General features: G+C 47.3%; 1 protein-coding gene across 1 annotated transcript in view; it reads left to right on the top strand.

Annotated features, from left to right (window-relative positions):
• Positions 1-25,393, top strand: part of kif1c (kinesin family member 1C) — a 73,241-nt gene extending 47,848 nt beyond the window's left edge. Inside the window, exons 8-22 of the mRNA XM_062983778.1 lie at positions 161-238; positions 1,029-1,094; positions 1,859-1,937; positions 3,227-3,305; positions 4,535-4,680; positions 5,067-5,242; positions 6,280-6,359; positions 6,805-6,880; positions 11,472-11,551; positions 13,286-13,380; positions 15,786-15,869; positions 17,351-17,531; positions 17,619-17,691; positions 19,825-20,490; positions 21,998-25,393. Of these exons, the coding sequence (XP_062839848.1) occupies positions 161-238; positions 1,029-1,094; positions 1,859-1,937; positions 3,227-3,305; positions 4,535-4,680; positions 5,067-5,242; positions 6,280-6,359; positions 6,805-6,880; positions 11,472-11,551; positions 13,286-13,380; positions 15,786-15,869; positions 17,351-17,531; positions 17,619-17,691; positions 19,825-20,490; positions 21,998-22,834 (2,796 nt within the window). The 3' untranslated portion in view covers positions 22,835-25,393. The remainder of the gene's footprint in view (positions 1-160; positions 239-1,028; positions 1,095-1,858; positions 1,938-3,226; positions 3,306-4,534; positions 4,681-5,066; positions 5,243-6,279; positions 6,360-6,804; positions 6,881-11,471; positions 11,552-13,285; positions 13,381-15,785; positions 15,870-17,350; positions 17,532-17,618; positions 17,692-19,824; positions 20,491-21,997) is intronic.
• Positions 25,394-26,457: the final 1,064 nt, after the last annotated feature.

The raw sequence follows: 26,457 nt of genomic DNA, 5'->3' as shown, positions 1-26,457 counted from the left end.
CAGCATGTTGTTTCCCCCTCACTATCATGTCAGACCCCTCTACTCCGTGCCACTGGTCTTCTTTCGACCTTCTCTCAGGCACATTAACAAGGAGGAAGGGCCCTGCGGACCCCTCCCGGCACCCAAAAATTATTCTGTCCTGTCTCTCCTTCTGTCTCAGGTCAGCAAAATCAGCCTCGTGGACCTGGCGGGAAGCGAGCGGGCAGATTCCTCCGGAGCAAAGGGCATGAGGTTAAAGGTGAGAGACCCCTTCCTTTGTGGAAGTTAACACTTTACAAAAAGCTCTGCTTTTAATTTATTTATTTATTTACAGTATTTATATTCTACCCTTCTCACCCCGAAGGGGACTCAGGGCAGATTACAACAAACACATATATGGCAAACATTCAATGCCAAACAGACAAACAACATACAGTATAGACAGACACAGAGGCATTTAACATTTTTTTACAGCTTCACGATTTCGGCCACAGGGGGAGCTGTTGCTTCACCCTCCACTAGTGGCTGTACTTCCTCATTCCTTTCCTCGTGTTTTGCTGGCAGTTTTTATGATGTTGTAAATTAGTTAAATTAGCCTCCCGCATAAAGCGTACCTAAATTTCCCTACTTGACAGATGCAACTGTCTTTCGGGGCTGCATAGGTCAACAGCAAGCCGAGCTATTTAATGGTCGGGGGCTTAAACCGACCTGGGCTTCGAACTCATGACCTCTCGGTCAGTAGTGATTTATTGCAGCTGGTTACTAGCCAGCTGCGCCACAGCCCGGTCCTGTTTAAAGTTTTAAAGTTTAATGTTTAAAGTTTTACACACCTGTGACCATGATAATAAAATCCATTCATTTATTCATTCATTCACCCCCTCCTTTGGTCACTCAGATTTTGCCACGTTGAAGTATGGGGAAGGGGCAGGCAGGGGTCTGTACTGCCAAGACTTCTGTGGCTATCGCTATGAATGTTCCTTCTGTGTGTGTGTTTTACGCTAATTAGATCTCTTTCTCCCCTTCCTCTCTGATCCCAAAATTCTTTCCAGGAAGGAGCCAACATCAACAAGTCCCTGACCACGTTGGGCAAAGTGATCTCTGCCCTGGCCGAGATGGTGAGTGGGTGTTAGGGATTCCTCTTCTTCAGAAAAGGAAGGGGAGCAGGAAAGTGTTCATGAATCTGAGGGACAGTCTGAATCTGAGAAGATTTTACAAGTACCCACATTTCAGGAGAGGTGAAAGGAAACAGATCAGGGACGCAGTTCAGCTAGGATAACTGTCAGAAATGCAGCTGAGTATTTAGGAACTGCCCTAGCAGCTGTGAGGGGACTCAGGGCTATAAAGCAGAAGCAGGTGCAGCCAGTTCTTGCTGGTAACAAACTGACTCTAATGCCTAAGCCTTCGCTTCCCTTGTGCCTGCTTCAAGTCTGCATCTGGGAAACTGCTCCTAAGGATTTATTGCTGTTTCTTTGTCTGAAGTAAGACTGCTATTTGATTTGGGAATTTATCAGACTTATGAACTGTATTTGCCCTAAGACTTCCTTGCTTCCTTTTGCATTATTCCACTGAGTGTGCTGTTCTTTATGTTTTGCTGAAGTAAAGCAGTTTTCATTTACTTACCACAGTGTTTTAAGGCTGTTCTTGAAAGAGAAAACAGGACAGTGGGGCTCCTCAGGGCTTGTTTGCAGATTTGGGATCATGGATTGTGCTCCCGCCTCCCCAGTTTCATGTTTCTTGACACATTTGTGCAGTCCTGGGCAAACTTCAGCCCCCTCACCCCCCACAATTCCTAACACCCTGCACATCTGGAGGAGGGCTGAAGTTGGCCCATGCCAGCATTTGTGTGTGTCTTCCCTAATGCCTTGCCTCTCCTTCCCAGCAAAACAATAAGAAGAAGAAGTCTGAATTCATTCCCTACCGGGACTCGGTGCTCACCTGGCTCCTGAAAGAGAATTTGGGTGAGTCCAAAAGCAGGCTTTTTCCAGGGTTGAAAGGGAACCGGGAAGGAAGGGGCAAAGGGGGGAGGGGGGTTGGAAGTGGTGGGAGGGGGGTTTGAATAGATACGGAGTATGTCATCGAGGCAAAGGAAGCGCCGTGCCTGGATCAGGCTTCTTCTCTTCTGTGGGGAGCTTTTTGCATCAGCTGGTGTGTTACCCCATCCAGCCTACTACCCAGCCGGCACTGGCTGGGGATGATGAGAGATAATAATAATAATAATAATAATAATAATAATAATAATAATAATATTTTATTTATACCCCGCCACCATCTCCCCGTGGGGACTCGGGGCGGCTCACAATGTTACAAAAGTAACAGCACAAATACATTAACAATACACACAGTTTAAAACACAAGAAGATGATAAAACAAGTTAAAACTAAGATTTAAACAACAGTAATAATATCAATAGTAATAATATCAAACAACCACCAATGCGATTCAGTCAACTTCAAAGGTGGGGGGACTATAGCAGCAATATAAGATAAAATCATTAGATTAAAATATCCCAGTGAAAGGAACCTAATAACATTCAGAATAGAATTATAATTATAATGAGGCTGGTAAGATAAAGGTTTCTGCATCTTTTGACTTGAAAATACCCCTGCTTCCAAAGAAAGGCAGGGGCTGAAAAAGGTGGGGAGGGGGTGAGATTTACCATGATTTCCAGTAGCTTCCCACTCATTTCTCCTCCCATTTTCTTTTTTTGAGAAATTATTTAAGTATATATAAAGACATTTGCAGGCTGCCTTGAGCACCTCCTCCATAGGTGCTCAACCTCAAGGTGGCTTATAACAATAACACAAAATACAAGAAACAAAAATAAAACTGTAGAAGCAAACAAAAGATAGCACAATTCACAGACAAATAAAACCCACCGAAAACCTGGCAGAATATAATATTGTCTTCACTGCCCACATAAGAAAAAAAAAAACATTAGAAGGTATTAACTATGGTGAGCATGACAATTGCTGAAAGCACAGATGGTTACATTGCAAAACCTTAGGTGTAGTTATTCTGTTATGGATCCCTGCATAATTTCCATTGAAGGGAAAAATCTACCTTGCGAAGAGAATGAGAATTATGAAATTGAGAGCAAAAAAATATGGATGTTCAGAATGTTAATTTTTATGGTGGTGGATACCTGCTTCAACCTTTATATCTCACCAGAGAATTTACCTGTCTGCTTTTATCATGATAATAATGATAACAATCATTATGTCTTCCCCATTTTGTGCGTCTCTCCCAGGAGGCAATTCCCGCACGGCCATGATTGCAGCGCTCAGTCCAGCCGACATCAACTACGAGGAGACGCTGAGCACCCTCCGGTGAGGCATGCATAGTGTTATGGGGATGCATATATGTGTAAATGTGTATATGTGTGTGTATGTTGTGACTCAGCAACAGCATAGCCTGCAGAGCCAGAGTGAGGATGAAGGGGATTCTGGGTTTCAGATGCAAGAGTCAGATGATGGGATGCAGGATGAATTTCAGGATGGTGGCATGGGGATGGGAATTATACAGCCTGATTCAGAGGCTCAAGAAATGCAGCTTGTGGATGAACTCTTGAACCAGCCTGTCATAGATATCAGCCAGGATGACATTCCCATGGGAAATAATGAGCCGGAGATGTCTCAGGCCCCAGTTCAGGTGTGAGATAATGAGGTGGCTGGCCTTGAAGGAGCACCATCACTATCTAGAGCTGATCGCTTGCAATGGAAAGGAATGTCTCAGCCTCGCGGTAGTTTGAGATTGGCTGGAAAGCGGGAGGCCTCTGAAGGAAAGAGAAATGCATTTTTGGGTTGCTTTTAAAACTGTGTTGAGAGACAGATCTTTGTCAAAGCAAATTCTCGCTTCATCAGAGTGGATGCTTCATCAGAGTTCCTGCCTTGGAAATTCTCCTGTTCTTGGATCTTTGCAACCTGTGGACCTTTGTTTCTTTGGGAATTGGACTCTTGTTTTGCCTATGGATTATTTGATTTACTGACTCTTGTTTTGCCTATGAACTATTGGATTTTACTGACTCTTTTTACTACTATTTTGGGAACTATATATCTGCCTGCTTTGATATATATACAGTAGAGTCTCACTTATCCAACACTCACTTATCCAACGTTCTGGATTATCCAACACATTTTTGTAGTCAATGTTTTCAATACATCGTGATATTTTGGTGCTAAATTCGTAAATACAGTAATTACAACATAACCTTACTGTGTATTGAACTACTTTTTCTGTCAAATTTGTTGTACAACATGATGTTTTGGTGCTTAGTTTGTAAAATCATAACCTAACTTGATGTCTAATAGGCTTCTCCTTAATCTCTCCTTATTATCCAACATATTCGCTTATCCAATGTTCTGCCGGCCCGTTTACGTTGGATAAGTGAGACTCTACTGCATTTGCTTTTGCTCAATAAAATTACAAAAGACTATCTTCTGTGTGTGACTTGGTGTCAACAGCAAGGTGAACTATTCCGAGGTGCGACAGTGTATATACTGTGTGTGTATAGAGACAGGGACCCATACCTTGTGTTTCTCTCTTTGCTTCCCGGCAGCTATGCCGACCGCACCAAGCAGATCCGCTGCAACGCGGTCATCAACGAGGACCCCAACGCCCGCCTCATCCGGGAGCTCAAGGAGGAAGTGGCCCGGCTCCGGGACCTCCTCTCCGCACAGGGCCTCTCCACGGCTACCTTCCTGGGTACGATGCAAGGAGGGGGGAGTTCCCTGGCTGGGGAGGGTCTAGCGCAGGCATGGACCAACTTCAGCCCTCCGGGTGTTTTGCATTTCAACTCCCTACTGGCTGGGTTGTTGTATGTATTCTGGGCTGTATGGTCATGTTCCAGAAGTATTCTCTCCTGACGTTTCGCCCACCTCCTGACGTTTCGCCCACCTCTATGGCAGGCATCCTTAGAGGTTGTGAGGCATGGATAATTCCCTACTGGATGTTGGGAATTATGGGAAGTGGAGTCCAAAGCACCTGGAGGGAGGGCCAAAGTTGGCCCATGCCTGGTCTCGTGAATTCAGGGGGGCTTCTGTCGTGGGTGGGTTTCCCTGTGTTCCTGACCTCCCTCTGTGCGTTTCCAGGCCCCAAGGCGGATGACCCAGGAGGGGGGCCGGGGCTCCCCACCTCCCCCTTTGCCCCGAGTGAGGATTCCCCGCTTTCGCTGGAGCCCATGGCCCTCAATGGGGAGTCGGAGCAATACCTCCCCGACTCGGAGGAGCAGATCATCTGCACAGAGGAGGCCATGGAGCGCCTGCAGGTGAGGAGGAGGAGGACCACGGGGACTGTTTCTGGGCACAGACCCCACATTGTGAACAGGAGAGGCTCTGTAGGTTGAATATGTGTGTGAGTTGGAAGAGGGACATTTTGTAAGTGTTACTCCAGTCAAATATATATATGAGCTTTAGATAGCACAGGGAAGGGTGAACACCTCTGTGGCATTTCCTTTGCTGCCTGTGTCCCTGTTCAGAAGATTTCCCCTCCCTTTCTGTTCCTTTGATCATTGGATTTTGACAAATTTGGCTTGTTGTGGAAAAAAGGAGTGGTGATACAACTTCATTGGAGAACCCTTTTCCCCAGGATAATAACTTTTTCAGGAGCGAATTTCCCTTCAGTGAGGTAGATTCCTTTCACTTGGTTGTCTCACCTTATTTATTTATTATTATTATTTACAGTATTTATATTCTGCCCTTCTCACCCCGAAGGGGACTCAGGGCGAGTCACATTGTACACATACAAGGCAAACATTCAATGCCATATAAACATAGAATAGAGACAGAGACAGACGCAGAGGCAATTTAAACCTTCTCCAGCTTCCAGCTTCCCGAGGGTATGCTTGATTCCGGCCACAGGATGAGCAGCTGCTTCATCATCCACTGCGACGGCAACTTCCTCATTCCAATGGCGGCTGGGTGATTTTTATGGTGTCGTAAATTAGCCTCCCCACATATAAGTGGTACCTAAATTTCCTACTTGATAGATGCAACTATCTTTTGGATTGCTTAGGTCAACAACGAGCAGGGGCTATATTTTATTTTTTTAATTGTCAGGTGCTCACCCCATGGGCTGGCCTTGAACTCATGACCTCTTTGTCAGAGTGATTTATTGCAGCTGGCTGCTAACCAGGCTGCGCCACAGCCCGGTCCCTTCATTCTTAATTATGAGTTCTTTGTAAGTCAGACTGCATATATATACTTATATCTCAGTTCAACTCACCCTGAGTCCCATATATATATGTATGTGTGTATATATATGTATCAGTTCAGCTCACCCCAAGTCTCTTTCCTGTTCTTGCAGGAGACGGAGAAGATCATTGCCGAGCTGAATGAAACCTGGGAGGAGAAGCTGCGGAAAACAGAGGCCATCCGGACGGAGCGGTGAGTGATGAGGAGCGCCCTTGAAATCCTGTTTGTTCTTGTGCACCTTCAAACGGTTTCTGACTTCGGGCAACCCTCAGGCGAATCCATTGTGGGTTTTCTTGGCCGCAGTTCTTCAGAGGTTTGCCTTTGCCTCCCTCTGAGGCTGAGAGAGTGCTTTTTCCAGTGGGTTTCTATGGCTGAGCAAAGGGGATTCAAACCCTGGTCTCCAGAGTCGGAGTCCGGTGTTCAAACTGGATCTACAGAGCCAGCGAAAGAGGAAGTAGACGCAGAGATCTTGTTCAGGTGTCATTTGTGTCCTCCAAGCTGTCTTCCTTTGGAGCCCAGGACACGGTTCTTCAATTCCTTCATGTGCCTTTCCATAAAATATATATATGCGAGTTTTGGTCGGATCTATTTGTCCGAAGGTCCTATCCCTTGACGCTCGCTGTGTCCTTCTTCACAGGGAGGCTCTCCTGGCCGAGATGGGCGTCGCGCTTCGGGAGGACGGGGGCACCGTGGGGGTCTTTTCCCCAAAAAAAGTAAGTGGGTGCAGCTGTAACAGCCCCCAACGAAGACTTCTGCCATACACACTCTCACTCACCCAACTCTCACTCAGCATTCTGCTTAGAATATTGCTGGCCAGACCTTTGCACACATTGCAAGTATTGGGAGCCAGCCATTGTTTCCTGGTGTGGAAGGTGAACGAAACATGCCCAAATTGTGTGTGTTCTCAGTGGTGGCCACATGGGGGCACTGTGGAGCGCCTGCAATAGTTTAAAACAAAGTTTAGCTGAACACCTGATGAAAAATGAAAAATAATAAAATAAGCTATTCGGTTGTAACAGTGCTAAATTAAAAGAGCACTACTTTCTTTCAAGACTGGATTACATACCATTTAGAATGTAATAATAATAATAATAATGCATTATAGTGTATATTGTATATTATTATTTACTGTATCGTTTATTGCTCTATATTATGTTGTATTCATACTTGTTATATTGTATTGTCCTGGGCATGGCCCCATGTAAGCCGCCCCGAGTCCCCGCTTGGGGAGATGGTGGCGGGGTATAAATAAAGTTTTATTATTATTATTATTGACACAACGACGTTGTATGACACAGCAAACAAGATAGATATGCTGGATTTCGTTTCACAAAATCACAAGTCGAACACTTCCCAAGTGTCTAGGACTGTGTGATGTATTTTCGGATGATGCGTGCAGATCCCAGTAAGGTGGCCTTTTGCAGTTGGCAGATCGTAATTTTGTCAATGTCTATTGTCTCCAAATGCCGGCTGAGATCTTTTGGCACGGCACCCAGTGTGCCCATCACCACCGGGACCACCTGCACTGGTTTCTGCCAGAGTCTTTGAAGTTCAATCTTGAGGTCCTGATAGCGGCTGAGTTTTTCCTGTTGTTTTTCTTCAATGCGACTGTCACCTGGGATGGCAACATCAATGATCCAAACCTTGTTCTTTTCCACAACTGTGATGTCTGGTGTGTTGTGTTCCAGAACTTTGTCAGTCTGGATTCGGAAGTCCCACAGTATCTTTGCGTGTTCATTTTCCACAACCTTTGCAGGTTTGTGATCCCACCAGTTCTTAACTGCAGGGAGGTGATACTTGAGGCATAGGTTCCAATGAATCATTTGGGCCACATAGTTGTGCCTCTGTTTGTAGTCTGTCTTATTATTATTATTATTATTATTATTATTATTATTATTATTATATTCTGCCTTCTCCCCGAGGGGACTCAGAGCGAATTACAGCATCTAAACAGACACAGGCAAACATTCAGTGCCTTGTTACAATGACAAACAATGAGACACAAATACACAGACAAAGGCAAAGGCTTCTCTGAGCCAGAGCACCTCCCCCAGAGCCAGAGGGGCTGAGGGGCCTGTGTTGTCCGTAGACACCTCCTGGTTGTGTTGCAGGCATGACTGCGTGGAGTGGCCTTTTCCCGCCACAGCGGTATCTATTAATCTACTCATATTTGCATGCTTTCAAACTGCAGGGTTGGCAGAAGCTAGGGCTAACAGTGGGAGCTTTCCCCGTCCCGTGAATTCGAACTGCCGACCTTCAGGTCAGCAGTTCAGCAGCACAAGGGTTTAATCCAGGGGTCCCCAAACTTTTTTAACAGGGGGCCAGTTCACGGTCCCTCAGACCATTGGAGGGCCAAATTATAGTTTTTTAAAAAACTATGAACAAATTCCTATGCACACTGCACATATCTTATTTTGAAGTAAAAAAACAAAACAAAAAGGGAACAAATACAGATTCAATGTTAATCATCATCATCATTATCATCATAAAAATAATAGAGGGTTGGAAGAGACCCCTTGGGATATCTACTCCAACCTCCTTCTGCTTTTGTGCACCACACCATAATCAAAGCACCGCTGACAGATAGCCACCCAATGACAACAACAACAACAACAACAACAACAACACCATAATAAACATGGTTGGAAGAGACCCCTTGGGCCATATAGTCCAACCCCTTTCTCCCTTTGTGAACCAAAACATAAAGCACCCCTGACCAACAATGGCAATAATAATAATAATAATAATAATACTGTAATGTTCGGGGTTGGAAGAGTGCTAGCCTTCAAGAAAAATGAATCCATGACAGGGTTGCAAAGGAGGGAGTCTACGTGGCAAGATAAAACGGGAGGTCTCTACCTTTTGCCACAGGCATGCCTCCATTGTTGTTTTGACTCCTCCATCCCAGGTGGGGGAGGAGGCGGAAAAGGAGCATGCAAGGCGAGCAAGGAGGCAGGAAAAGCGTGCACCTTTCCCTCCTCCCTCGCCCCGTGCAGGCCTTCGTCAGAGGCGGCGGCGGGAAAGATGCCTGCAGGGCGAGGGAGGAAAGGCGCATGCCTTTTTCTCGCCCCGTGCATCCCTTCCTCGGCAGCGGGAAAGGTGTGTGTGGGACGAGGAAAAGGCATGAGCCTTTCTCTCTTCTCTCACCCCACGCGCACCTTTCACGCTGCTTTCCTCGGCGGCGGCGGCGGCAGCGGGAAAGCTGCCCGCGAGGTGAGGGAGGAAAGGCACATGCCTTTCCCTCGCCCAGTGCGGCTCTTTCTCAGTGGAGGCAGCGGGAAAGGTGCATGCAGGGCGAAGAAAAGGCGTGCACCTTTCTTTCCTCCCTCACCCCGCGCGCACCTTTCCCGTTGCCTCCCTCGGCGGCAGCAGCAGGAAAGCTGCCCGCGGGGCGAGGGCTGAAAGGTGCATGCTTTTTCCTCGCCTCGTGCGGCCCTTCCTTAGTGGTGGCAGCAGGAAAGCTGCCCATGGTGTGAGGGAGGAAAGCCGCACACCTTTTCCTCGCCTCATGAGGCCCTTCCTCGGCGGCAGCGGCCGGAAAAGTGCCCATGAGGAGAGGTTGACAAGAAACTTCTCCTCCTTCTCCACACCACACTTTCTTGGTAGAGGAGGGAGCCACCACCCCGGGGGCCGGATAAATGGCTCCGATGGGCCGCATGTGGCCCGCGGGCCTTAGTTTGGGGACCCCTGGTTTAATCCATTGCACCACTGCAAAGAAATAGATACTTTCATCTATTAAAACAGGATGTTGGGCCACAATGTATGTATGTATGTATATCTGTCTATCTAGCCATCCATCCTTGTATCTAGAATCATAGAATCATAGAATCATAGAATAGTAGAGTTGGAAGAGACCTCAAGGGCCATCTAGTCCAACCCCCCGCTAAGAAGCAGGAAATCGCATTCAAAGCACCCCCGACAGATGGCCATCCAGCCTCTGCTTAAAAGCCTCCAAAGAAGGAGCCTCCACCACGGCCTGGGGCAGAGAGTTCCACTGTCGAACAGCCCTCACAGTGAGGAAGTTCTTCCTGATGTTCAGGTGGAATCTCCTTTCCTGTAGTTTGAAGCCATTGTTCCGTGTCCTAGTCTGCAGGGCAGCAGAAAATAAGCTTGCTCCCTCCTCCCTATGACTTCCCCTCACATATTTGTACATGGCTATCATGTCTCCTCTCAGCCTTCTCTTCTGCAGGCTAAACATGCCCAGCTCTTTAAGCCGCTCCTCATAGGGCTTGTTCTCCAGACCCTTCATCATTTTAGTCGCCCTCCTCTGGACGCTTTCCAGCTTGTCAGCATCTCCCTTCATCTGCGGTGCCCAAAACTGGACACAGTATTCCAGGTGTGGTCTGACCAAGGCAGAATAGAGGGGGAGCATGACTTCCCTGGATCTAGACGTTATTCCCCTATTGATGCAGGCCAAAATCCCATTGGCTTTTTTAGCTGCCGCATCACATTGTAGGCTCATGTTTAACTTGTTGTCCACGAGGACTCCAAGATCTTTTTCGCACACACTGCTGTCAAGCCAGGCGTCCCCCATTCTGTATCTTTGATTTCCATTTTTTCTGCCGAAGTGAAGTATCTTGCATTTGTCCCTGTTGAACTTCATTTTGTTAGTTTCGGCCCATCTCTCTAGTCTGTCAAGATCGTTTTGAATTCTGCTCCTGTCTTCTGGAGTGTTAGCTATCCCTCCGAGTTTGGTGTCATCTGCAAACTAGATCTATGTATCTAGCCATCTAACTAAAGACATGGCTATGTGCTCAAGCGTTCAATGAATGAACTTTCGATCTTGACACGGTCGGTTTTTAAGATTCTGGATTAACAAGGTCTAGTGAATGAAAGGACATTACCTCGGTGCATGGTAATGTTTTATTATTGTATATTGGTTTTTATGATGTTTTAAATGTTTTTAGTTTTTAATGCCTTTTGTATTGTATTGCTGATGTGATGGCACTGTGTTGCCAATTTGTAAGCCGCCCTGAGTCCCCCAGGGGAGAAGGATGGGGTAGAAATACCGGAAATAAATAATAAATAAATAATAAAATCTGGGCCGGGGTGGGTGCAAGCAACCCTTCTGTACAACCAGCTAATTGCCAAATACTGGGATGGATGGATGGATGGATGGCTATATACATAGGTAGGTAGGTAGGTAGGTAGGTAGGTAATGGTCCAATTTCTTAAAATAAATCTTACTTCTTTAAATAAATAAATCTTACATCGAAGTGGTGTGTAATCCAGCCTGGCAGGAAAGTAGTGTGCAGAGTGAATGTCATCCAAGGACCAATGTCCACCACGCCTTGTGTTTTGCAGACCCCTCACTTGGTGAACCTGAACGAGGACCCCCTGATGTCCGAGTGCCTCCTTTACCACATCAAGGACGGCGTCACCCGGTAAGGCCTTCTGCGCTGAGGAGGAGGAGCCCATTGCGGAGAGAGAGCCTTTTATACCTGGGCTCTGCTGGCTCATGTCAGCCCAGTTACCATCATTGGCCATACAACTAACACACACAACTTTGTGAACTTTAGTTGGCTGTGTAGATTAATGTGGATGTTTGTGCAGATTTTAAGTCAGCCTATAGTTTTTGTTTGACTATGTTTGGTTCAATTTATTGATGTCAGGTTTAATGTGATGTGAGGTTTTAACGTTATTTTTATATGTGGTGTTTTTCTGGGATTCTATGTCTGTATTCATTAGTTTTGAATGTTTGCCGTCGTATGTTGGAATCTGTCCTGAGTCCCCCTCAGGAGATAGATAGTGCAAAATACAGTAGAGTCTCACTTATCCAAGCCTCGCTTATCCAAGCCTCTGGATTATCCAAGCCATTTTTGTAGTCAATGTTTTCAATATATTGTGATATTTTGGTGCTAAATTCGTAAATACAGTAATTACAACATAACATTACTGTGTATTGAACTACTTTTTCTGTCAAATTTGTTGTATAACACGATATTTTGGTGCTTAATTTGTAAAATCATAACCTAATTTGATGTTTAATAGGCTTTTCCTTAATCCCTCCTTATTATCCAAGATATTCGCTTATCCAAGCTTCTGCTGGCCTGCTTAGCTTGGATACGTGAGAGACTACTGTACAAATAAAGTATTATTATTGTGTTATCAAAGGCTTTCATGGCTGGAATCACAGGGTTGTTGTGTGTTTTCCGGCTGTCTGGCCATGCTCCAGAAGCATTCTCTCCTGACATTTCGCCCACATCAATGGCAGGAATCCTCAGAGGTTGAGAGGTCTATTGGAGAAACTAAGCAATGAAGATTTATATATCTGTGGAAGGTCCTGGGTGGGGGAAAGAACTCTTGTCCGTTGGAGGCCAGTGTAAAGGTTGTAATTAATCACCTTGATTAGCATTAATGGCCTTCTTCCTAGCAGGAAGAAGCCAAGACATGAAGCTTGCAAGGCCATTAATGCTAATTAAGGTGATTAATTACAACATTAACACTGGCCTCCAACAGACAAGAGTTCTTTCTTTCACCCTGCACCTTCCACAGATAAATAAACCCCACTTGCTTAGTTTTCGAACAGACCTCACAACCTCTGAGGATGCCTGCCATAGATGTGGGCGAAACACCAGGAGAGAATGCTGCTTCTTGAACATGGCCACACAGCCTAGAAAACACACAACAACGCCAAGTATTATTATTATTATTATTATTATTATTATTATTATTATTATTATTATTATTATTATTATTATTGACAGATAGACATGCTGGATTTCATATCACAAAATCCCAAGTCGAACACTTCCCAAGTGTCTAGGACTGTGTGATGTATTTTTGGATGATGCGTGCGGATCCCAGTAGGGTGGCCTTTTGCAGTTGGCAGATCGTGATTTTGTCAATGTCTATTGTTTCCAAATGCCGGCTGAGATTTTTTGGCACGGCACCCAGTGTGCCCATCACCACCAGGACCACCTGCACTGCTTTCTGCCAGAGTCTTTGAAGTTCAATCTTGATGATGATGATGATGGTGGTGGTGGTGATGATGATGATGATGATGATTATTATTATTATTTAGCATTGGGGGGGGGGGGGTCCCCTGAGCTGCTCCTACCATAATCCTCATCTCTTCCCTTTATTTGCCTGTCTGTCCCTCTTTTTTCCGGCTTAAGCGTTGGCCAGCAAAACGTGGACATCAAGCTGACGGGGCAGTTCATTAAGGAGCAGCACTGCCTCTTCCGCAGCGTCACAGGAGAGTCCGGGGAAGGTGAGTGTGGTGTCAACAGGCCTTCACTGGCTGCCAATCCTTTTCCGGTCCCAATTCCAGGTGCAGGTTATTACCTACAAAGCCTTGAACGGTTTGGGACCCCGCCTCCCTTCGTGACCGCATTTCCCCCTATGAACCCATGCGATCTCTTCGATCTTTGGAACTCCCTTCCCAGGGAGATCAGGCAAGCCCCCACCCTAGCAGCCTTTAAGAAAGATTTTAAAACCTGACTCTTCCAGTGTGCCTTCAATAACAGATCATAAGAACAACCCCCTCGTTACTGATCATTATTGGGCCTGAAGTGTTGGTTTTCGCCCTTTTACTTGGTCATTAGTTTCTCCTGCTTATCCCATCTCCGAATTTCTCCCATTATACTACGGCACTTTATTATCTATCTCATCAGATTTTTAATTATGCACTCCTCGCACCATTGCCCAGTCTTTAACCATTTTAAATCATTATATTGTTTTTATTCAGCGGTTTTATTTATTCTTCATGATTGTTTAGAATGGTGGCTTAACCTGTGCAGTTTCAATGTTTGATGATGCTTGCTTTTGTTTCTGAATGTACCGTATATACTCGAAGATAAGCCGAGTTTTTCCGGCCCTTTTTTTTAATCTGAAAAAGCCTCCCTCTGCTTATAATGGTGTCAAGGCCAAGGCCACAGAACCCGGAGGCCATTGCTTGCAATATATGAAATATTTCTCTCTTACCCTCCCTTATCAGTGTGTTTTCCAAAGCCTCCCTCGCTCTTAACCAAGGAAATGTTTTGAAAAGGGAAGGACACCCTTGCAAGTCAGAAGGAAGAAAAATATATATCCATTAATCTTATAAAAACATTTGTTAATCTCTCCTACAGATATATAGGCATTAATCCCCTGCATGCATTTGCAATCCCAATGTACTTATATATCTGTATGTATCTATATACATTAATTTTATATATGATTTTTCCCCTCATATGTTTTGCAGGCTTTTGCAAATCCTATATACATATAGAGCCATGTACCTGTATATCTGTATCCATATAGAGTCTCACTAATCCAAGCCTCGCTTATCCAAGCTTCTGGATTATTCAACGCATTTTTGTAGTCAATGTTTTCAAGTCAGAAGGAAGAAAAATATATATCCATTGATCTTATAAAAACATTTGTTAATCTCTCCTACAGATATATAGGCATTAATCCCCTGCATGCATTTGCAATCCCAATGTACTTATATATCTGTATGTATCTATATACATTAATTTTATATATGATTTTTCCCCTCATATGTTTTGCAGGCTTTTGCAAATCCTATATACATATAGAGCCATGTACCTGTATATCTGTATCCATATAGAGTCTCACTAATCCAAGCCTCGCTTATCCAAGCTTCTGGATTATTCAACGCATTTTTGTAGACAATGTTTTCAATATATCGTGATATTTTTGTGCTAAATTAGTAAATACAGTAATTACAACATAACATTACTGCGCATTGAACTACTTTTTCTGTCAAATTTGTTGTCTAACATGATGTTTTGGTGCTTAATTTGTAAAATCATAACCTAATTTGATGTTTAATAGGCTTTTCCTTAATCCCTTCTTATTATCCAAGATATTTGCTTATCCAAGCTTCTGCTGACCCGTTTAATTTGGATAAGTGAGACTCTACTGTACAAATAAAGTATTATTATTGTGTTATCAAAGGCTTTCATGGCTGGAATCACAGGGTTGTGATACAGCTACTGTATATACACTATTTAACCTACTGATGCCTCAATTAATGTAATTTTATTGTATCTATTTTTATTTTGAAATTTACCAGTAGCTGCTTCATTTCCCACCCTCGGCTTAGACTTGGGTCAATAAGTTATCTCAGATTTTTGTGGTAAAATTAGGTGCCTTGGCTTATATTCGGATTGGCTTATACTCTTGTTTTATTATGGAAATTTGGGCTTGGCCCCATGTTAGCCGCCCTGAGTCCCTGCGGGGGGAGATGGTGGCGGGATACAAAAATAAAGTCGTTACTATTATTATTATTTCACTCCAAGTATGGGTGGGCTTGGGCTGAGACCTTCCACTTGGGCTGTCCTCCATGACTGCAATTCTGCCTCTCTCTGTCACAATGACCTTTTGCTCTCCCTTCTCTTTCTGCTTCCGTGGAGCAGGGGGTCCCCGCTGTGGGGCTGCCGCGTGCCGACAGGTACTGAGTGGTCGGGGTCCCGTGAAAAATGTGGGGGAGGCTCTTATCTCCATGTCTCTGCCTCCCTGTTCCATTGCTTGCCTCCGTCCCTTTCCTTACCCGAGATCCAGACGCGAATGAAACTTCCGTTGCCCTCCTGGATGTCAGCTATCTTCTCCCATGATGGGGGGTCTTGAAAGAAAGGCTCTCCTGACTTCCTCCCTTCTCCCCTGTCACAGCCGTGGTCACGCTGGAGCCGTGCGAAGGGGCCGAGACCTACGTGAACGGGAAGCAAGTGATGGAGCCCCTGGTCCTGCGATCAGGTAGGCATGCCGTACAGGTGATAAAGCAGGCATGGGCAAACTTTGGCTCACCCTCCAGGTGTTTTGGACTGCAACTCCCACCATTCCTCACAGCCTCAGGCCCTTTCCTTTTGCCCCTCCGCCGCTTAAGCGGCAGAGGGGCAAAAGGAAGGGGCCTGAGGCTGTGAGGAATGGTGGGAGTTGCAGTCCAAAACACCTGCCCATGTTTTGGGCACCTTATCGGTTGTTGTTGTTATGTTTACCTCAGCTGAATAGCATGACAGATTGCAGTTATAAACGAGGAAGTTGGGAAAACTGGAACATGCAAGGCAGTAAAGACAGAGGATATCCATTGGCTTCATAGCATGATGATGATGGTGATGGTGGTGGTGGTGATGATGGTGGTGGTGGTGGTGGTGGTGGTGGTGATGGTGGTGGTGGTGGGGGTGATGATGATGGTGGTGGTGGTGGTGATGATGGTGGTGGTGTTGGTGGTGGTGATGGTGATGGTGGTGATGGTGATGGTGGTGGTGATGATGGTGGTGGTGGTGGTGGTGGTGATGGTGATGGTGGTGGTGGTGATGATGGTGGTGGTGGTGGTGATGGTGATGGTGGTGGTGGTGATGGTGGTGATGGTGGTGGTGGTGGTGGTGATGGTGGTGGTGGTGATGATGGTGGTGGTGGTGGTGATGGTGATGGTGATGGTGATGGTGATGATTTGGCTGTGATGACTGAACCACCTTAGTGTGAAAAAATATCTGTGCATTCGGGTTTGGACTAGCAAATCAAATATGAGTCTACCTAGAGGAGGTTGTTTTATGATGTTATGCATCTGCTGAGCAAAGTCCATAATATATTTTACTGTGTTCCATCCCAAATTTATCAGTTCCATTCCTGTGGAAAACTGCATTATCCCTGTAGTCTAAGGAAACACTGTTTGATTATAATAAGAGGTGTTCTGTGTATTGTGATTTTGCTTATGTTATTGCTATCAATTGATTGCTGCCTGTAACCTCAGTGTTTGATTGCATCTTTTTAAAATTCTTTATATGGGTTTAACTTTGTTTTGTTTTAACCTTTACTGTAAGCTTCAATCTCATATTGGGAGAAATGTGGAATACATAATTAAATTACATTATTAGATACATTTTTTATCCTGCATTACATTTGACATGGTCTGAACTAAGGTCTACGTACAAGGTTCTTGGAAGAATGGAATTGAGTAGCTATATATTTTAAGCTTGTATAATGTGTTTTTATTAATTACTGTTAATTGTTTTAGATGTGTTGTTGATTTTTATTGATTGTATTTGGGCATTGAATTTTGCCAGTTGTTGTAAGCCGCCTTGAGTCCCTTCAGGTGAGAAAGGCAAGATAAAAATATTGTAAATAAATAAATAAATGTTTATGTTTATTGAGCACGGATTTGAACCTTAGTCCTCCCGAGTTGAACCTTTGTCTTCCCTTGTGGCCCCTTATTCCCCCCTGTTTCCCCACCGAAGGTAACCGAATTGTGATGGGCAAGAACCACGTCTTCCGCTTCAACCACCCGGAGCAGGCGCGCATGGAGAGGGAGCGTGAGAGCCTCGCCGAGAGCCAGGCCGAGCCGGTCGACTGGAACTTCGCCCAGAAGGAGCTGCTGGAGAAGCAGGGCATCGACATCAAGCTGGAGATGGAGAAGAGGTGACATGGCCACGAAGCCTTTGGCTGTGCGGTGCTGTCTTGGTGCCCGGTTTGGCTGACCATGGGTGCCTTCTTCTCTTTCCCCAGGCTGCAGGACCTGGAGGCCCAATACCGTCGGGAGAAGGAGGAGGCGGACCTGCTTCTGGAGCAGCAGAGGCTGGTAGGGGCAGCTTCCATTCTTGTCTATTATGCCTCTCCCTGGTCCGTGTGCAGGAGAAGGGAGTCTTTCTTGGCGCATCTTGTCAGGGAATCGCAGACCCTGACTTGATGGATGAGCCAGGTCCCACCTCTGCTCACCCCGTCAGACCACTTTGCAAAGGGCAAAAGAAGCACTGACAAAACACGACACCTTTGTTGATTTATGTCTGCTGAAACTCAGCGGCTCTGAAGGCTTTATTTACAGTGCTAAACTCCAGAACTATCCGGACACATGTTGCATGTCCATCTCCCTCAAAGTCCATTCTCTCTGTGCACATGTGCACAGAAGCACCTCCTGTATTCCACAGTCTGTGATGCATTTTCCTGTCATGTAGCTCAAACAGAAGTCCTTGCCATTTGCCCTTCCAGCAATCAATCAGGGTTGGCTGCAATTAACTCCTTGACTGCTGGAATGCTTGGCGGAACGAAATACGTACATATCACAGCAACAATAGATTATGTGTTGTCGAAGGCTTTGGTGGCCGGGATCACAGGGTTGTTGTATGTCTTTCGGGCTGTATGACCATGTTCTAGAAGTATTCTCTCCTGACGTTTCGCCCACATCTATGGCAGGCATCCTCAGAGGTTGTGAGGTATGGAAACCTCCCAACAACCCAACAATAGATTACATTTCACTCCATATCAACAAAAACATTAACACATCTTGCACTCTTCAAGGAGGCAGGGGAGGTGGCGTTTTCGCCAGTTTCCTCTTTGACATCCTTTTCTGAGTCAGTGCTCGAAATGTATTGCTGAAGGCTTTCATGGTTGGAATCACTGGGTTGTTGTGTGGTTTCTGGGCTGCATAGCCGTGTTCTTGCAGCATTTTCTCCTGACGTTTCACCTGCATTGGTTGCTAGCATCTTCAGAGGATCTGATGGCGATAAAGCATGTGGAGTATAAATAATAGCAACAACAACAACAACAACTTTATTTTTGTATGCCACCTCCATCTCCCCCAACGGGGACTCGGAGCAGCTCACATGGAGACCAAGCCCAATCACATTTAAACATCATAAGGTCATCAGTTATACAGCAACATCATAATAAAAACAATTTAAACAGGTTGTAGTTTAAATAAACATAATTAAAACACAAAATAGTTTACAGTCATCACATGCCAGTAAAAAGTCCAATATAGCACATGAATGGGCAACAATCAAAACTGGTAAAAGTGTCTATATCAAATAGAACATACAAGAAAGGCACACAAAGGGGAAGATGATTCTGGAATGTATATACCTGTGGAATGTCCAGGGTGGATCCCACTCAACACTGATTTCAGTGTTTATGTATATTTATGGTTTATTTTATGCTCCGGCATTGAATATTTGCCGTATATATGTTATACTCTGCCCTGAGTCCCCTTCAGGGTGAGAAGAGCGGAATATAAATGTTTTAAATAAATAAATAATAAATAAACACTTGCAAATCAAGCTTGCTAATTGCAGCCTTCGCACTTGGTTAACAAGCAATGGTTCTTTCTCTCACCCTGGATATTTTTCCACAGGTATATTATATGCACCTCTTGCTTGACTACCATCAGATCCTCTGAAGATGTCAGCCACAGATGCAGGCACAACGTCAGGAGAAAATGCTGCTCGAACATGGCCATACGTTTCACCTGCATCTGTGGCAAGCATCCTCAGAAGTTCTGTTGTCAGTGAATCAAGTGGAGTGTATCTGTGGAATGTCCAGGGTGGGAGAAAGTAACCTTGTCTCCTCCTGGGCTTGTCTTGATTGCAAACCACCCCGTAGTTCTGCTGCAGAATTAAACTATTGTATTACTATCTCCTCGATTTCTAGTCTTGGAGTGGGAAGTAAACAGAACTAAAGATATTGGGCACTGTGCATCAGCAAAGGCTTCTCTTAACCTAGACTCTGTACTCGTAAGCAGTGCTCAGGGTGGCAGGGAGAGCTGCAAGCGATGGTATTACTCTAGCAATGGCAGCCTGGTTTAGGGCCTTTCTCTGATGGGTTTCCCTGGAGAGGCTTCCCTGAATATCGGGCTCTTCCCAAAGGCCTAGGATATTATTATTATTATTATTATTATTATTATTATTATTATTAATATTATTCCTCACTCCCTCCCCAGTATGCCGACTCGGACAGCGGCGACGACTCGGACAAGCGCTCGTGCGAGGAGAGCTGGCGGCTGATCTCGTCCCTGCGGGAGAAGCTCCCGGCCACCAAGGTGCAGACCATTGTCCGGCGGTGCGGGCTGCCCAGCTCGGGGAAGCGGCGGGAGCCTCTGCGTGTGTACCAGATCCCGCAGCGCCGGCGCCTGGCCAAGGACCTCCGCTGGCTGACGCTGGCCGACCTGAAGATGCAGGCGGTGAAGGAGATCTGCTACGAGGTGGCCCTCAACGACTTCCGCCACTCGCGCCAGGAGATCGAGGCCATGAGCATCGTCAAGATGAAGGAGCTCTGCCGCCTCTACGGGAAGCGCGACCCCAACGAGCGCGAGAGCTGGAGGGCCGTGGCCAGGGACGTCTGGGACACCGTCGGCGTCGGGGAGGCGGCGGACAGCGGCAGCATCAGCGGGAACAACAACAACAACAACGTAGGCGGAGGAGGAGGGACCCCGGGGGGGCGAGGCAGCGCCCCAGGAGCAGACGTGGACGACCTCCGGGCCCACATCGACAAGCTGACAGACATCCTGCAGGAGGTGAAGATCCAGAACAACATGAAGGACGAGGAGATCCGGTCCTTGCGGGACCGCGTGGTCAAGATGGAGAGGGTCATCCCCATCTCCGCCCAGGTGAGGAGGCCCAGAGCCCTGCTGCTGACCTCAGTTCTCTTTGGGAATTTCGTGAGCCTGAGCATATTCCGTTCTCACGCATGAGAAGGATCACACGCTGCTCACGTATTAAGGAGTCCATGTAATACCACTTTGGCATATAAATTGAAAACTTGTTTTTCTTACTTGAAACAAACACTGTGTTGGTCTTCCAGCCAAAATATACCATAGAAATATAGTGGAGGACCTATAGATCCCCCAAGAAGGGTTCTCTCCAGAGTGACTCAGAGACAGATGTTGACCATAGGGCCAGGGCAGGCATGGGCAAACTTCAGCCCTCCCCACAGGTGTCTTGGACTTCAACTCCCACAATTCCTAACAGTGTCAAGCTCCTTCCTTTCCCCCCTCAGCTGCTTAAGTAAATAATAATAATAATGAGCCCCTGATGGCGCAGTGGGTTAAACCGCTGAGCTGCTGAACATGCTGACCAAAAGGTTGGCGGTTCAAATCCAGGGAATCGGGTTGAGTTCCCGCTGTTATCCCCAGTTTCTGCCAACCTAGCAGTTCGAAAACAAGCAAATGTGAGTGGATCAATAGGTACCGCTCCGGCGGGAAGGTAACAGTGCTCCATGCAGTCATGCCAGTGGCCACATGACCTTGGAGGAATCTATGGACAAAACCGGCTCTTGGGCTTAGAAATGAAGATGAGCACCAACCCCCAGAGTGTGAGTAGATCAATAGATACTGCTCCGGCGGGAAGGTAACGGTGCTCCATGCAGTCATGCCAGTGGCCACATGACCTTGGGGGTATCTGTGGACAACGCCGGTTCTTCGGCTTAAAAATAGGGATGAGCACAAATCCCCAGAGTTGGAAAACCTTTCCCCGGGGGAAAACCTTTACCTTTTAATAATAATTTATAATAATAATAATTAATAATAATAATAGTGATATCCTAGGGCCTTGGGAAGAGCTAGATATTCAGAGACGAAACTCAGGCACTTGGACCTAATGTGCATGTATGCTGTGCTTTTATGTACATGTAAATAATAGGAGCCCCGGTGGCGAAGTGCGTTAAAGCGCTGAGCTGCTGAACTTGCAGACCGAAAGGTCGCAGATTCGAATGCGGGGAGTGGAGTGACCACCCATTGTTAGCCCCAGCTTCTGCCAACCTAGCAGTTCGAAAACATGCCAATGTGAGTAGATCAATAGGTGGGAAGGTAACACTGGTGCTCCATGCAGTCATGCCAGTGGCCACATGACCTTGGAAGTGTCTACGGACAACACCGGCTCTTTGGCTTAGAAATGGAGATGAGCCCCAACCCCCAGAGTCAGACATGACTGGACTTAACGTCAGGGGAAACCTTTACCTTAAATAATAGTAGCAATAATAATAATATCCAGGTGGGAGTGAGGGTGCTTGTGGAGAACCATCTCACTCTTTGGACCCCTGTCCCCTCCTCTCTCTCTCTCTCTCTCTCTCTCTCTCTCTCTCTCTCTGTCTGTCTGTCTGTCTGTCTGTCTTCTCAGGAGGATGAGGACCTGGAGAACGAGTGGGGCTCGCTGCTCTTTGCGGAGGAGGGCTTTGTCCCGGAGGAGGAGGAGGCGGAGGAGGGTGGCCTGCCGGACGGAGGGCGTCGGGCGGGGGGCCCGGACCCCCTGGGCCCCAAGGAGGCAGCCCCGGAGGGTGAGGCCCGCCGCTCCCCGCCGTCGCCCTCCTGCCTGGAGCGGGTGAGCCGCCTGATGGAGAAGGACCCCGCCTTCCGCCGCGGACGCCTCCGGTGGCTGCGCCAGGAGCAGGCCCGCCTCCAGAACCTGCAGCAGCAGCAGCTGGCCAAGGGCCTGCGCCAGAGGGCCCAGGGGGGCGGTGGCGGTGGCGGGGGCGGCGTGGTCCCCCACGGGAAGTTCATCCCCCCGCAGGACTGCAAGCTGCGCTTCCCCTTCAAGAGCAACCCGCAGCACCGCTACTCCTGGGGGCCCAACTCGGCCTTCATGGTGGGCCCCCCGGGGCAGGGGGAGGCGGCCCCCGAAGACAGCCCCCCACCCGCCAGCCCCCAGCACAAGCGCGGCCACGCAAGGGCTCCCCAGCGGCGCAACTCCCTGGAAGGCGGCGGGGGGCAGCACCCGCACCGGGGCCGCCGGGGCCACGGCCAGGAGCACTTCCAGCCCCGGAAGCACAACTACTACCCCCGGCAGCACCAGCCCTACCCTCAGCACCGGCCCCCGGCGGGGAACAACCACCACCACAACAACCACCACTACAGCGGCGGCTATGACGGAGGCAACGGCGGCACCCCTCCGCCCCCTCGCATGCGGCGCCAGCGGTCAGCCCCCAACCTGCAGCAGGAGCGGGAGAGCGCCGTCTGAGTCTGAGGCTGCTTCGGAACCTGGGCAGAGGGTCAGCGGCACAAGGAACACACCCCGTCTGGTCCCGTCCCCCCTTTGACTGTGGCCCCTGATTCCGGCGGATGGGCGGACGGACAGACTGCACTAGACGGAGGATGCGCTTTGTGGTGTGGTTTTGGGGGTGCTGCTGAGAGCCGGGGCTGCGGGGAGCAAGAGGGGGCTTTTCATTCTTTTATTTCTTTCTTTCTTTCTTTTTGTGGTGGGGAATCCAAAGAATTTTGTGGTGGGGGGTCGGTCTCCCCCTTTGTTTTCATGGGAGCTGAGTTGGGGAGGGGGGGTCTGTTCCAGGAAGGACTGAGACAGAGGAAGGAAGGGAAGAGATTTTTGGGGGCACCGGAGGGGATATGGGAAGGGGATGCAGAACAGAGGAGGACCAGCGGTGGGTTCAGAGCAAGTCTGGAGGGTTTGTGGCAGGAAAGAAGGGAGGGAGGAAGGAAGGAAGGAGTGGTGGATGGAGGAAGAGGGAGGGATGGGATAGAACCTTTTTTTTTAAAGAAGCAAATTGAGAATATACTGCAAGTCATTTCTGGTGTGAGAGAATTGGCCGTCTGCAAGGACGTTACCCAGGGGTCGCCCGGATGTGTTCCCATCCTGTGGGAGGCTTCTCTCATGCTCAGAGCTGAGCAGAGGAGATCCCAATGAATAGGGTGGGGGGGACATGCAGCAAAGACCTAGAGAGACCCCCCCCCCCCAATTTCTCCTTGCACTGCACTTGCACAGTCTTTGCTGTGGTGGAATGAGGAGCCTCAGAACGGTGGGAATCCGTTTGGTTTTAGTGCTGGGGATGGGGATGTTCCTTGCTGCTTCACCCCTTCCTTTCGGGCCTCTCTTTCTCCCCAAATGCCTCTCTCTTATTGTGGGAGCTGCGTTTTGACTGGGACTCCCGGCTGCTGCAAACCCCCTCCCCTTATTTAAGAGGGGAAGGGGCTAAGGGGTGCATAAACAATGGCCGGGTCTTTAAGGGGTTTTGGGCCACACTACAAAACGGTCCCGTCTGCACTGCGGGACTGGCGTGCCTTTGGGGGGTGATGCGTGTTATTTGGGAGGGTTCTTTTGCCATCTTTTGTTGAGGTGGGGGCCCATCTGCAGCCGCCAGCTTTTGTTCTTTTAGGGGAAGTAGGATTGCCACTGAGGGCCTGTCTACACTGACCATTTAATGCAGTTTCAAACCGATATGGAAGAAAGTGGTTTCTCTGTGGAGACAATTCCATAGGAAGGTTCCAAAGGCGAGGTGCAAACCACAGAGCACTGATGAGGCGCATGAAGGGCTTTCTTGTGCCTCCTTCTGTGGGAGTTTGAAGTGGACTTAAAACCGCATTAAATGGCTTCCTTTTTATGTTTAATCAAATCAGAAGCAAATTTGAGAATGTACTGCAAGTCGGAACCCCAGTGGCGAAGTGTGTTAAAGCGCTGAGCTGCTGAACTTGCAGACCAAAAGGTCCCAGGTTCAAATCCCGGGAGCGGAATGAGCACCCGCTGTTAGCCCCAGCTCCTGCCAACCTAGCAATTCGAAAACATGCCAATGTGAGTAGATCAATAGGTACCGCTCCGGTGGGAAGGTAACGGCGCTCCATGCAGTCATGCCAATGGCCACATGACCTTGGAGGTGTCTACGGACAATGCCGGCTCTTCGGCTTAGAAATGGAGATGAGCACCAACCCCCAGAGTGTGAGTAGATCAATAGGTACCTCTCCGGCGGGAAGGTAACGGCGCTCCATGCAGTCATGCCAATGGCCACATGACCTTGGAGGTGTCTACGGACAACGCCGGCTCTTCGGCTTAGAAATTGAGATGAGCACCAACCCCTAGAGTCGGTCACGACTGGACTTAACGTCAGGGGAAACCTTTACCTATTTTACTGCAAGTCACTTCCGGTGTGAGAGAATCGGCCGTCTACAGAGACGTTGCCCCGGGGGACACCCGGATGTGTTACCATCCTGTGGGAGGCTTCTCTCATGTCCCTGCATGGGAAGCTGGGGCTGACAGATGGGAGCTCACCCCCGTCTTGCTGGCCTTTAGATCTTTAGTCCAGCCGTTACAAGGGCTTGACCCATGGACGGTGTGGTTAAGCACTGGTTTTTGAGGCCATTGAAGGGTCCGAGGGTGGGTTTGTTTTGGGAGTCAGTCAGTGCTTCCAATCCCTTGTAAACACACACACACACACACACACACAGGACAGATGCTGCCACAGAGGCAGAGGGGCTTCTGCCCCTGAGCCACTTGCTCTTTCCTAAGAGACCCCCACTCACTCACTCATCCACTGGGGTTTTTTTTGGGGGGGGGAGGCTTGTCTGTTTTTTAAGGGGGGTCTCTTTGGATACAATTCTCTCCTTGTGCTTCTTGGGGGGGGGATCATGAGGCGGGGTGGGTGGGATGTGTGCCTTCCTGGTGTCCTTTTGCGCACCCCCCCCCCCTTGCAATGTGCTGCCCTCGGACATCCCGGCCAAAGGAAGGTCGGTCCTGCCTGGTCACCCCCATCCGGGTTCAATAAAGGCGGCAGCCCCACTGCCGGACACTGTCTATACTGCGGTGCCTCCTTGCTGTTGTGGTCATCTCTGAGCGGTTAGACTCAATTCAACCCTCTCTGGGGGAGATTCCACCAAAAATCAGCAGAGTAGCAAAAGCAAAGCTTTCAAATGCAGCAGTTACTTACACGGGGCGAGCAAAGAGAAGCCTTTGACCATTTAGGATGGCAATGGACTGCAGAGTCTCAGTAAAAGTTCCAAAAGCATTTATTCAGGAAAAAAGAACTCCATTGTAGATAGAAAGGCTTGGGAGCTGTCTAGTCTACTCTAGACTGGTTTCTAAGGAAAAATAAGAAAGGAAAAATAACAAACATCTAAATCAGTGATGGGCAACCTTTTGCACTTGGTGTGTCAAAATTCACCAAAAAAAAAAACCTAGCATGACTTGGGTGGTGTGTCACTTTGAGAGAAAAAAACCCATAATTTCACAATAAGTATAGTTTAAATAACAAAAATATATAATTGTAATATATAACTGTATTTAATAAATCAAAAACTATTTACTACCATTATTTCCATGTACAACAATCTATGGTACCTCTTGCAGTTTCCACACTGATTTCTCTCTGTTCTAGTTTCAATGTAGTCATGAATAATGAATAATATAATAATAATATAATAGTAATAATATGATACTACAATAATAATAGAATGATATTTTATATATATATATATATATATATGAGTGATGGAATCCTGGCGACCGACAAAACAACAAAACTAAACACCCCACAGCCTCGAAAATTGACAGCACAACTCCTCATCCATGCCTCTAGGTTGATACAACAAAAAGAAAAGAAAAATAAAGTCCTAATTAGAGGGAGAGGAATAATTGTTTTTATCCAATTGCTGCCAGTTAGAAGGCTAAGCTCCGCCCACTTGGTCTCCTAGCAACCTACTCAGCCCAGGGGACAGGCAAAGTTAGGCCTCACTTAGGCCTCTTCCACACTGCCTATAAAATACAGATTATCAGATTTTAATTGGATTATATGGCAGTGTAGACTCAAGGCCCTTCCACACAGCTATATAACCCATTTAGAATCTTATATTATCTGCTTT

Source organism: Anolis carolinensis, chromosome 6 (assembly GCF_035594765.1).
Source record: "Anolis carolinensis isolate JA03-04 chromosome 6, rAnoCar3.1.pri, whole genome shotgun sequence".
Taxonomy (NCBI): domain Eukaryota; kingdom Metazoa; phylum Chordata; class Lepidosauria; order Squamata; family Dactyloidae; genus Anolis; species Anolis carolinensis.
The sequence above is the reverse complement of the archived record's forward strand: the minus strand, read 5'-3'. Positions and strand labels throughout refer to the sequence as shown.